General features: G+C 36.6%; 1 protein-coding gene across 2 annotated transcripts in view; it reads left to right on the plus strand.

Annotated features, from left to right (window-relative positions):
* The window catches only part of slc39a11 (solute carrier family 39, member 11), a 185034-nt gene that overhangs the window by 13876 nt on the left and 157175 nt on the right, over positions 1-13983 (plus strand). For both annotated transcript variants that reach the window (XM_088927971.1, XM_088927972.1), the window contains one exon: positions 11298-11456. In XM_088927971.1, the coding sequence (XP_088784097.1) occupies positions 11298-11456 (159 nt within the window). The remainder of the gene's footprint in view (positions 1-11297; positions 11457-13983) is intronic.

Raw genomic sequence — 13983 nt, forward strand, 5'->3', positions numbered from 1 at the left:
AGTAAATCCTCATAATAAACTATTTATGATACATGCTTATTTAAATTTTGCAGAGCTTTTAAATTTAGCTTGCAACCTGGTTGCAATTTGGTTTCACTGTTCCCAGATTAAAAAAACCTTTTTTCTCAAATGCATTTGACATCTTAGTAACTGACCTCATTTTTTTTAAATTGAAAGGTAAACTATATATCAAATACCCTATTATTTTCTGCGTTCATTTTGGTTAAGGACATGGTTTCTCTAGAGAAATTAAAGATCCCAATGACAGCAGTAACATAAAATTGTTACTTTGTCATATTAGGGAGCTGTGAGAACAATAATCCCCCTATTGTTCGATAAACAGAGCAATAATGGGAAAAAGGGCCTCCTGCAGTTCATGTTCGGACCCTTATGGTTTCTCCTTAATTTTCACATTATTCACCAGATCTCTCCTGCTGCTCTAACTTATTTAGTGGCATTTAGACAGTTTAGCAGAGATCTGCTCTAAATAGCCAGTGATGTTAAATGTAGTGCAATGCATAAATCTACAGATATTCTAAAGATAGTAACAGCAAAGATTTATATTATTTACTCATAGCCTACAGTTGCTGCATGCCAGGTTGTGTAGCCTAGTTTTATATATGTTAAATCCCACATACTGTTTGTGACCTTACCAGCCTTATTACAACAAGGTTAATCTCAGTTTTGCAGTCCAGAAAACAAAACAGGAATCTTTTAGATCCCATTTTAAGTGAAAGAGAGGGTTTTTATGTAATTTTGGTGTTGTTTTGATGAATGCCACTGTTCAAGTATTCGATTCATTGTGGGAAGAATTAATTGTAATCTCTGCCTGAGATGTACCTTGAAATCGCCATTTCCTCAAAGTGTATTTGCCTTTTACAATCATTTGCATCCAACATCTAGGTTAACGAAAGTGTTTAAACATGAAAAAAGGTATAACTGCAATTTTAAGAGTATGTCTTCATAGTACCAGAATACGAATGAGTCTCATTCCATACTGGTCACTTATATTAACACAGAAAAATGGAGCTAGCGATTGCATGTTCTCTCGCTTCCTGGCTGAGAGCACAGTGTAGCCTGTGTCAATATTTTGATATTCTACACAGTTCAGAAGAATTCTTATTACATTAAATATTACAAGGACAGAATAGAATTGAAGCCTTTGAGTTTATTATATGTCCTGATTTTTTTTTATGATTGTGAGGCTGGTGCTTAATTTAAATTGCACAATGTGTGTCACTTTAAAGGAGTAGTGCATGTCTTCTGAATGTTTTGTATGTCTCTGTTGCTGTTTCAGTTCTGCAGAACATTTGTTATAATAGCTCAGAGCTTAAAGTTCTTTATGGCTGCTAAGTGCCCACCATATAGACTCATCAAGCTAACTGTGAGTATGATTCTCGGAGTGGTGACTTGCAGTTGGTGGGTTTGTAGTGTGTGGCTCTGTTAGGTGCCAATAATTTTGTAGTATTTGTCCTCCCTCTGATACCATAAATCTTCATGATACCTTCATCCCTCCTGAGGTACTATAAGGTCTGTATAGTAACTGTGTGTAGAAATTAAGAGGAGCCTATATTCAGACTGGCAACTCTGAATTATCAGGGTTATCCTTCAGTCTGAGCTGAGCATTGTGAAAGACAATGTATTCAGTACCCCCATTCAAAACCCCCTATTGTATTTATATCATTATTCCTAATTTAGTGGACTGATGCTCTTATTCAAAGTGTCTTATAGAAATGACCTAATCCCCTATTTATTCCTCTGGGTTTGCTGGAGTAACCTGGGTAAAGTATCTGGGTCAAGGGTACTGCAGAAATGTCATGACCTGGGAATTGAACCAATCAGGATTCCAGAGCCCTTACCACTGCTCTTCATCGCCACGCTGGATTGCTTTTATTTACAGTGTTTCATCTCTCCAAGGTATGCACTTTATACCAGGAACAGGCAAAGCTTGTTTACTGGCAGCAAAGTGAGTGGCAGTACTGTAATTCAGATTAAAATAGAAACAGTGAGTATGGTTCTTCATTGAAACAGTTTAATAAGACTTGTACATCCTTGCGAGACCTACTGAGGGTATAGAAACATTTGATCTGAATGCTTCAGAGCACTCACATTTATCAGGCGCCATATTAAGCTGTAATATCCTAACTGAAGTAGAATTGTATTTTGATGTGTCAGGATCACATCTGTTTATCTGTAAAAAGCACATACTATGAACATCTATTTGATGCATTTTTCAGAAAGATTTTTAAGACTTTTTATGAGCTATTCCCAGATGCTGGTCTCATCCACGTCTTTTGTCTTTGATTTTTATTAGCCAGAATAGGTTTTCAATTGTTGATGCACTGTAGGAAATGATTTGTTTCATATTGTGACCTGGCATACAGCCAAGGGGATCATCAGCTTTTGTTTGAAATTATAGCTTTTTCCTTACTGTTGAGCCTGTGCCGCACTGAGTTTTATATACATTTAGTTGACTTAAGTGTTTGTTAAAAAGCCGAGTGCCTCCTCTAAATTAGTGTTTTCAGGTTTAGCCTTTATGAAAGGCAAAGGGCTATGGCATTGGTCGCCATTAGGCACAAAGCAATTTGGACTGTTGAAAGATTTTCTCATAACTTTCTTAACAACCCTAAGCATGACCTTTTTGAACTTTACCCTTCTCACCCTGAGTTGGGTCCCTCCAACCAAAGTGCAGTGTGATCGTGTGATATTAGATTCCATAATGGAAGAAAGCACATATGCTTACATCAAAGGTTACAGCCAAGAAATACTTTCCTCATTTCTGCAGTGATGATCATTGTAGGTGATGAGTTTACTTTGACGTATCTGCGGTCATGAACAATTCACACGCTTAGCTGTATTCACAATAGAGTTGCAGCTTTTATTATCTGTCACTGATTTCAAGGCTCTTTAGCCCACTCATGTCTTTATAAGGGATTGTGCCCTGGACTGTAATATGAGCAGCATTTGTGCTCCACTGAATAGCCCTAAGGTAGTTTAGTGTCTTGTAGATGGGACTTAGAGGGGTGTATGTCCAAAATCCCCCCAGGCAGGAGCTGAACCCTTAACTTTGAGTGATTGTATTGTTGTTTACCCCAGTGGGTCTCTGTCCTGCAGCTGTTGGATGTTCCTGATTGTTTAGAGGTGGGCGGCCTCGCTGGGTAAGAGACGTGCAAGGTTCATAGGAAGTTCAATCCACGATGCAGTAGGTGGCCCCAACGATTTTGAAGAAGAAATGTGAAAATACTGTATATTCCGGTCTGTGATTTGTCAAGTCAAATGCATCACAGCCATCATATTGACTGGAAGGATGACACCACTCTTAAGTTTTATTTTGTAGATAGAGTCATTTGTGGCATAATACGGTATTTTTTATAATACTTTGGTCAAATAGAGTTCTTGATTAATTCCCTAATTTCTTTTTCAGTCTCATTTGTTAAGGTAAAAGACTCCTATTATTATGATACACACTGCTTGTATCTGATGGTCTTTTTAAATATAAATTGAATTAGCATAGAAATTAAGAGGAAATTGATTTTAATATACTTATCATTATGGCTTCAATATGTATGCTCATTGAATTAAAACTAGTAATTCTGTCTTTCACACCCCTTTTCATAAGCACCAGGACCTTAAATAAGAAACAGAAGTATTTATTGGTAGTGAACATTTATTTTATCTGACAACTAATCTCTTTTTATTAATCTGGCATTTTCGATGACAGATGTTATTTACTTATTTTATAGACTGATTTGGCATAAGACATCTCCTGTTTGAGAGTTATCATTACCCCTGGCAAATCATTGTCTGTCATTCTGTATTTTTTGGGTATCACTTTCCAGAATTAATGATCTCGTAATTGAAAAGCTGTATCTGTTCAGCACGGTCAGACCATATCCATTTCTGATTGATTTTTTAAGATGTTATTGCAATTGCTTCTGAGGCTGTGACTGAAAATATGCTTTTCTTGAAAAACAATCAGTAGTCAGATTGACTAAGCTGTCAGGGGATCCGACAGAAAAGGAAAGGAATATCTAAAGTTTGACCAGAGTACTTCAGAAGTTTTCCAACTATACTGCAAAGACTGAAGTGGTATAATAAATGGGTAATTATACCGTTTCCAGACTAACCCTGTCAATTGAGCCTAGTGCAGCATATGAAATCCTAATTAATCATGTGGAACCCTATTTGGAATAAGTTAATGGATAGGCTGGATTGAAAAAGAGTATTAGCTGAATGGAGGAGAGGAAAGGTTCTATCTGATTATGAGACTGTGGTGAACTCTACCTCGAAGCTGAAGTGCTCCAGAGGGAAATTATCAATTTTAGTTATTTTGTAGTAGTGAAATATTGCTGCTTAATGTATAGATCTTTGCAACAGATCTTAACCAGGTTTTATTGAAATTGATTCTGTCTTTCTTCTCCCTTTAAAATGTTAGTTTGACTGTATGGACTAGGAAACCTATATCATGTTAGAGGCTTTGCAAGATGATTTTCGTCTCCCTGTTCCCTCTGGCACAGTCACTGGGGTATTTTTACTTGGTAGGATTTCTCACTAAGTAGGGGTCCTGTGATATCCACAAGACCTGAGATGCTAACTGTGGTCTAGTTTGATTCAAAGGAGACAGGTTAAAATACTACTTGAGCAAATGCCTCCAAGCTCTGGGAAGCTGCCTTTCATTGCCAGAGTTCCCCAGTTATGGAGAACCTCAATAATAACAATTATAATTCCACCGCCTATGTGTAGCATCCACCTGGATGATGCAGCCAAAGTGTGGACGATATGCTCACCACACATCAGCCACCAGTGGACAACAGAACAGACTGATGAAGCCAATTCATAGATGGGGTTTATTAGGAGTTTCATCATCTTGTAACCACTGACTTTTCTCCAGCATGACAGTCATATCACACCATTGCATTGTTGCATTTTGTGTAGTTGCTGGGGTGTGAATGTTTCTCCAGGAGTTTAACGCTGACCGGGTCATGAGTAGATTAATTCCAGGATGATAATGTCATTACTCTAACCTGAATTGTGTAAAGACTGCCCCTGGAAACAATTCCTTTGATGTTGACTTCTAATTCAATTCAGTTTTCTGCTTTGCTGTTTGCTTGCTTTAAAGTTCTCTCTCTTTTACATTTTAAGAGTTGGCAGTGCAACGACTGAAAAAGGCTTTATATCTCACTCAGTATACTGTGAAATGTATTGGACTGTCTTTTAGCCGCATGGTTCAAGGTGCACTTGATTACTGAAACCATATTCACTCTGCTCAATGGGGGCAGGATAATCAATACAAAGTACTGATTCTGGAAGAAAATCTGAAGTCTTTTGGGTACTTGAGCCTTAGTTTCCAGTTTTGAGACATGGTTAATTAAATTCAATAAGATCACACTACATTTACATTTACATTACATTTATATCTGTTCATCTGTACTACAGTGCTCACCATTGTGAAGTGCAGATATTACTAGAGCTGTTTCTCCCAAATTATGTAGAAAATAATATGAACTCAGAAGATAGCACACACATTAGTTTGAATTTGTTTCTTCCATGGAGATAGGAGTGCATGCGTACTGTATTGAATATGCTAATGCTTTGTTACAGAAAAAATAATTAAAATGGAAATAAGGCATTTAAATATGCATTTATCTTGTCATTAATTTGTTCTTTCAGTTTTACCCTGGCAGTGACTGAGGCACGCAGGTTGCTAGGATTGAAGACACTTAAAACACCACCCACCCTGCCCCCCACCGTTTCACCCTTTTAAAAAACTCCAAAACGAATTGCCAAAAAGTTCTAATTTGTTCCCTCTGAATTATTTAGTAAATGGGCATATGGGAAAAAAAATGTTTTGAAATATACTAAAATTGTTACATGCGTGGCATGATGGCGCAGTTGGTAGTGTTGCTGCCTTGCAGTGCCGGGGCCCTGGGTTCAGTTCAGGGAGAGAGGGATGCTGTCTGTGTGGAGTTTGTATGTTCTCCCCATGTTCACATGGGTTTCCTCTTGGTGCTCCAGTTTCCTCCCACAGTCTAAAGGCTTTCTGGTAGATTGGCTTCTGGGAAAATTGTTCCTACCGTGACTGTGTGTCTATCTGTGTTTGCGTCTGTGTACCTGCCCTGCGATGGACTTGCGTCCTGACCAGAGTGTACCCGCACCTGTACATGTTGATTGCGGGGATAGGCTGGATGGATGGATAAAATTGTTATTGTAGTGTATCCTGAAAATTCAAACTTGGTATTATTTAATATGTCTGGAAAGAAGAGTGGATTGTGTTTCTTTTCTTTCCTTTGGCACCTCTCTAGTTCTCTTTCTCTGTGTGTTATTGTGTCCTAATTACGTACCAGTCACTTATTCACTTTAAAGTTAATTACTTTTGCACCAAAACTTGTTGTCACGCTTCCTAAGTCCCTCACCAGAAACCCACCTGCATCCAAATCATCCTAAATGTTATACCCCTTTACCTCTAGACACTTGGGGTTGTAACACTACTGCAGAGGGAGAGAAAGGATGTGCAGACATACTGCATTCCTACAACCTGCAGACCTGTCAGAGCCAGTCACCTTTGGACACTTGGCAAACTCCACAGTGATTGACAGGAGGATAGGAGGAGTGGAGCATCTCTAACTGATGTCAGTTCAGGCTAAAAATGTGAAAAGAAACACAGTTGAGTTTTATGCGAAACATTATTAGTCTTCATTTAAATAATGAAATGAGTTGATTTAATTAAACTGAATGAAGTATGTAAGACTTTCAATCTTAAAAACAAGGTAAAATTCAAACTTTGAACAAGTTTTCTAGTTTATAAACTGCCTTTATATGGTCTTAATTGATAGGACACACAGATGCATTTACATGTAATGTAGCATAGTAGTTAAGTTAACATGTCCAGCAAAAGGAATGATTTTTTCCTAACATTTATTAACCATGTTTTAACCATTAAAACATGATAGTTAAAAATGATCTGGCAAAAAATAGTTTTCATAGGAGTTGTAAAGATATACTGATTTTTAATTATCCTAAATGCCACTAACATTTATTTTTATGTTGTCGATTTTGCTCAAACTGATACAGTGGGAAACCAAGATAATTCTTTATATCTTGAATTATGTATGGCAGTGATTCCGAATAAGAATGCTGGAGGTGTATTTATATGCTTTCCCTGAATAAGGTCCCTTTTACTTTATTGTTCTGTTTTTAACAGAATAGTTTAGGAATGTGAAGGTCTTGGTTTAATGAAGAAACGCCAGTTACAAGAACTTGTTTGTGACCCAGTACGAGCATTTCATGAGATGGAAAAAACATGGGTGCTATAATTAGCAGTGTAAAGCGATTAGATATCTGTAGTGCAAACCAGTTTTGTTCCAGTCACAGTACTGTTCATGATTTTAAAAACATGTCCTGATCTGAATCAGAGCAATATTTAGAGAGTTTTGCATCACAGATGTCAAGTCTGTCAACTCTGTCTACTCGCTGTTGGGAAAAACACTAGTAAGCAAATCAATCTTATCCTTTAAAACAAAAGCAGTGTTGTAAGGTGTGTTGGGATGTAACTCAAGGAAAGGCTAAAAATGATTGCTTAAAATATTTTACATCTTTTAACACAACTTGGAAAACTTGCATGTTAGAATGTTTTTTAGATGATTCACATCATTTATGCAGAATGTTTTTAAATTACACCTTATGAAAGCTGTTGTTTTTAAACCTTTTAAAGGAAAAATATCTTAAACCACTGTGAAAACGCAGCCCTGCCATATATTAAACAGAACTGCCTAAATAATTACGTGTGCCATAATCTCAAGATAAGCAAAAAATAAATGTCCTGTGGCCAGTATGCTACATTGTTATGGAAAATAAATTAGAATTAATTAGACTTTGATCCTCATTTGAAGAGTGAGCTGTTGTAAGTTGCCTGGTTTCTTGTTTGCCTCTTTTGTATATGATTCTTTGAACATTAGTTACTGAGCGATAGGGCATGATAGGGTTGTTTTAATGTAGCTGGAGTAGAGATTAAGCTACCCAGCCACATTGTTAATGCTGATACTGATGCTTCTTTCAAAAAACAGATGAGATCCTCTGAACAATTAACTCCTAACTGCTAAACAGGATAGAAGGAGTGAATTACCTCTTATTTGTATCAGTTCTTATGATATTTGTGTAGCAATGAATTATTCACGTACATTTAATTATACAGGAAAGGCAGAAAATGCATGTATGAAAATATGAAACTATAGCCTACACATACACATGAATCTTTCTAAAGGCTCAGCACAGTAGAAAGAATTGTTTTAAAAAGAAGCAAAGCAAGATAACCTGTAGTTATATACAACTCGCATAGATTCTTCATCAATTTCGTGTTGCATGTTTACAGAACTTCTGCTCTTTATTGGAATCTAATGTTACACATCTTTGGTATTACTTGCTCATGGTTAAGATCCTTTAAAGGCACTAACTGATGGCACCTTATATTGCATTCTTTCCCCAAAATTAAAGCATTTCTGGTTTCTTCATTTAAAAATGGCAAGCCACAATGAGCATTTTGTATGTAACCTTTGTAGTTTTTGCATTTATATGTTATTTTAGGGAACACATACTGCATGTTTGTACTGAAGAGTCCAGTATTCATGTAAATACATGTGGTAAATGGCATTTAGTACAGCATATATTAAATTGCTGTTAACACAGATTAATATAATGCCTTTGAACCACATTCTGTTAAAGATGAATTCTCTTTATCATCCCATTAACATAGAGTAGAAATTGTAGTGTCTCCTTCCCAGTAATTTTATGATACAAAGTAATTTTGAAAGATGACCTTTAATTTGCATTATCTTTTTGTGAACTTTACTTTTTTCTTCTTTTAGACATTTTTAGAAACCTAGTCCACAGAACATGCAGTTTTATATGATTACACAGCATGGCAAATTCCGTTTCTTTAAAAGTATCTTCTCTCCTGACTGAAATTGGTCTACAATTCTAGATTAAAAGCATGCCCTGAAATGCTATCCAATGACATCTTGTGACTTGCAGACAAGAAACCCGTGTCAAAGACATACCAAACCTGTGGAGATAATAATGACGTTTAGCCTATTCTGAGTGTGAGCAATAGCTCAATTTACTATTAGACTATTTCTCATACTCCTGAATAACACCATCTCAATCCAATTTAAACTGCATGAGCGAATTTAGATGCAGAGCTGCATCAATCACTTACTACCTCATAAAAGACTGAAATAGACATGAATTTCATCATTTTTTGAAGAAACAACAACTGCCTTGCAGTTTTTATTTTTGTTTATAGCATTTAAACACTGCATTGAAACTCTGGAGGCTCTGTTTGCCTTTGTTTTTAATTAAAGTGTTAAATATTCAGGCCATGTTTTCCATCAAAGATTGGATTATCTTTCATTTGATCTGAAGTTGTTTTGTAAACCCAGTGCAGAGGTGAGCGTGACTCTGGATATTTGTAAGCATTGAATTGCTGATAAGTACAAGACTACAGACACTAATATGCTTTTTATTCTTATTGAGAGACTAGAAGGTGATTGAGGATTACGCAGAGGTATGAATGTTAGCTAATATGTCAACCACAAATGTGTGGCTCATTTCTGAAGGTGCTAAACTGTCGGATTGTAGCTGTTGGTGCCCCACAGAGCTCCTTGTGGGCTTGTAAAGAAAGCTGGTTGAACTCTGTCTCCGAAGAGCAAATAAAGACACCCTGCTCAATTAGGGCGCAGAACATGAGATCATAAAGAGTGTAAGTAAATCTAATGGCCTTCCTTTTCAAGACACAGATCTTAACTTTCAAAAGACATGTTGTTTGTGAAGCATGTTAGAACTATATGCTCTCTGTCGTTTGGAACAGAACTGTCAGTGTTTTTTTTTCACTTCTGTAAAACATTTGTTCTATTTAAAGACTGACTAGGTATTGAAAGCTGCATAATTGCCTAGGATCTCATTATGATAAGCAAACATTTAAACATTTGTCAATGCTTTCCAGACACTGGTTGAAACATTTGCAACTTGACCCACCTCAACTTATCCACTCTGTGTCATGTTTCAGTGCTAATTTAGTTGGGTAAACATGCTGGAATGAAGCTAATTATGGGTGCTTTCCTGTTGCTTTCTTATGTAGGATAGAACTGAAAATGAGAAAGTAATTGTGTGTCATGGAACAGGATAGATAAAATGTTATCTTGTTAATGATTGGTGCCTGAATGTTTTCTGCAATGAGTTATTTCAATATGGTCAATATTGAAATATGCAGTGGTCAAAGACAAAAGTGAAAGGATAGGATCTTCAAATTCAAATATAATTTTGTAAATTCCCCTTTACTGTTGTTGAACCTGATAACCGGGTAGAAATTAAGGTTACCCAAAGAGGTATACCGTAAGTTGACTTATCACACCTGCAGTTATCAGCACTTGTACTCATGTGTTAATTTCCTGTAATATGCACAAAACCTTATGAGCAGTATCATTGGAAGAATGAAAGCAATAGTGTGCAATTTCTGCTTCAATCCTGTTGGAATTGAAATCCAGATGGTTTCTAGAGAAATAGACACTTAATTCCTCGATGTGTTATGCCTCAGTGAGCTGTCGGAGCCCTAACGCATGTCATCCTAAGTGCTTTCATTTACTGCCGTCTCGGTGAGCGAAAGGGCTAATTTTATTGAAGCAGAGGATGTTTAATTCCTTAGCTGTCAGCATAGACACTGAAGATCTAATTCTGGTGGGAAATATCACAAAGTCTATTGCACTTGTTTCTGGTATGTGAACTGTAGAAAACTGTGTTCATTATATACAGACATTTATAACTACTTTTTAGCTGTTGGTTAATTTAAAAATGGTCTATTTCTGGTAAGCTACATTAAAATGTCATTGATAATTGAGGCCTCTTCTGCAGTTTAGGTAACGGGATGTTTTTCTTAAGTTATGATATACGGGCCGTTTCTCGTAAAGGATTTTGATTTGTTTAAATAAACTATCCACCTTTCACTAGTTCTGGGGAATCCATATATCAATGCAGAAAGCCATTAATTTGTAAGATATAACAAACCTTGAACAGACATTTCGTTTGAGTTCATATTTACATTTGTAAAAGATCCGGCTCTGGGGCTTTTTGTAAAGTCACTAATGATCCCTCTGACTCATGTTATTATTCTAACAGACACTTTTCCAGTATTTAAACTTTTGCAATTTATTTTTGCTGTCCCTAGACCAGAGACTTGTTTATTCATAGCCCCCAGTTCCTTTGCGAAATCTAGCTTGTACATGCATCTGTATTTTATTTTTTTGCAGGTGATGCTGGCAGCATCCTATTGGTCGTTACTTGCCCCTGCAATTGACATGGCAGAGGACTCGGGGAAGTACGGAGCCTATGCATTTGTTCCTGTGGCTGTGGGTTTCACTCTGGGGGCCGCCTTTGTGTACTGTGCTGATCTCCTGATGCCAGCCTTGGTGAGTCCAAGAAATCGTAAGCACCAATGACAGCACACTTATAATTAAAACCTCCACGTCACAACCTCATGTAATCCTGTGTTTCAGCAGCCATGATGGAATCCTGAGTGAGCTCACCCCACATGGCTGACAGGCTGCAGTCACATTACCATTGGCAACCTTTAATACTACTAACATTTGTAAACAGGCTGTTTTAAATACGCATATGCAAGGGTATTTATTTTCAGTAATCAGAATAGTTCTAAATTGCATATACATCTACCTGTGTTCATGCAACATATATAAAAATGAAAGCTCAGTAAGAAAGAGACTGAAGACTGTTTCATCTGTGAATCATGCTCTTAGCATGAGGCTATATTTCTGACAGAATGAAACAGCAATTCCAGGGAGCTGAAAAGAACAGAGCATGAAAACTCCCCCTTTCAGTTTGTTTTCCACTTGGAAAACTGCAGCAAACTGGCATGAAGGTAAAGGATAACCAGGGACAGAAAGCCAGATAGATAAAGGGCAATGATCCAAATGGAAAACAATCGGACTCTGCCGGTCTGATTGCTTGGGCATTTCGCTACTACCTGGAATTTGTTTTCTGAGGAAAAATAACAACATGGCATTTTCCATTAGTTATGTTGGGTCATGAGCTCTAAAACAAATATACAGTATGCATGGAAAAAATCAAGAATTTATTCTTGTGGAAGGACTTCTGGCGTGTGCTTGAATGTTGTGATAAACTATTGACTGAAAGCAAATAAAGATTTTTGTCAGAACGGGAGTACTGTCCTTGTTCCAGAAAGGTGTGGCTCTGCACAGGAAGTTCTTTGTGCTGTTCACCTTGATGCTGGATGTATTTGTTCCTGAGAGCGGTGACAAGGAGTGAAATTCTGACACTGAACACCAGCTCACCCTTGCTCGAAAAAACAGATCAGATTAACCAAGTTGTGTTGCAATTTTTTATCTAACATTGGATCAGGAAAGTAAAGTGATGATTACAGTAAATGCAATTTGGAAACAGTTTGATTGCACTTTCAATTCTAATAGCACCTAATTGCACTGTCAGATTATAATTGCTGTTATGACAAGTGTATGAGTGTACAATTATTTTGCAATTAAAGTAACCTAATGAAAGTCAAGTGTTTTATTTTTGAAATAACAAATGAATCTAAATAGGGAGCAAGTCTCCTGTTCTGTACTGAAACCACATGTAGGTGAGACATGGTATTTCTAATGGAGTTTCTTATACACTCTGCCTTTTAGTTTAGTTGCTTGTTCTTAAATAAGAGCAAAATACAATACCTATGTTTTAAAACAACAGTCTATGCTATTATATATTCAAACATGCTATGCATAGCATACCGGGGGGGACGGGTGGGTGGTGTTCTAGCTGTTAAAAGACATGTTGGTCCCTGTTTTATCATTAAGAAAGCTCAATCTGTTCTAGTGTTTTCTATAAATCCAAAATCCAAATTAAACAAATAAGGATAAAGGACTTCTATTCATGGCTCATGTATGAGCCAGCAGGCCTGTGTGTGTAGAATGCATGTTTATTCAGGGTTTAGGCAGAAGTGTAGCAAATATGCAATCTTTGTGTCTACTTTGTCTTTAAAACTCAAAACTGGGGAGGGCACATATTCATTTTTCTCAGGCCTTTCTCCAGTTTATAAAAGGATAGGTCATAAGTTTCTGCACCAGATCCTGCAGACATGAAGAACTATGTTTAACTTAAAGTTCCTTTTTATTTATTATTACGCTATACAATTAGACTGGTGTCATTCATAAAGGAGTGTGTGATTGTGTTCCCTTTTTAATTATATTGTAACTTCATGCAAAACCTAATGCAAAACTTCTGGGCAAGGAGCAGGCTATCTTTTGAGATTTGATAAGTGTTAAAATGTTAGACAGAAACAATTCCCTCTTTGTGCCACAAGCATAACACAATATCCTGGGCTTTATTGTTTGTAATAATAATTTCTTAAGCTGTCCAGCCCAAAAGCGGAAAAAGTGATTTTGTGCTCACAAAGCACAGATCAAGGAAGCTGGCATTAATCTGCTAGCCTAAATCCTTTGGCACAAGCTTAGAGTCTGACTAATGAAGAGAATTGAATTCAATAAGCGGTGTACTCGATCTAAATTTTGCAGCGCTAGTTGGAAAAATGAGCTTTTTTTAATAGTTTATTCACAACAATCTTCATTTCAGTCAAATTATCATAAATCACAGAAAACATTAATTTTATCAAAGAAACAAATGTTAGTTATATACTTTATTTAACGTCAACCTATCTCTCTCTTTTAGTACAGGGGTTTTATTTTGGCTAATGTTTTTAGTCCATTGCATTTAAATTAACCCAGTTTTAAGTATTATAGTTAATTTCTTGGAGGGAGATTTAGTTTTAAAACAAGTACTGTAGAACCGCTAAAGTATTGTAACTAGCTATGGAGTTGATTTTACAGAAATGACACCGGTTGCATTAATATGGTGGACCTGATTCTGAATTGTTTTCATCTTTTAATTATTTGAAGCTTTAATTTAAAA

This window comes from Atractosteus spatula, chromosome 11 (assembly GCF_055471065.1).
Source record: "Atractosteus spatula isolate fAtrSpa1 chromosome 11, fAtrSpa1.hap1, whole genome shotgun sequence".
NCBI lineage: Eukaryota > Metazoa > Chordata > Actinopteri > Semionotiformes > Lepisosteidae > Atractosteus > Atractosteus spatula.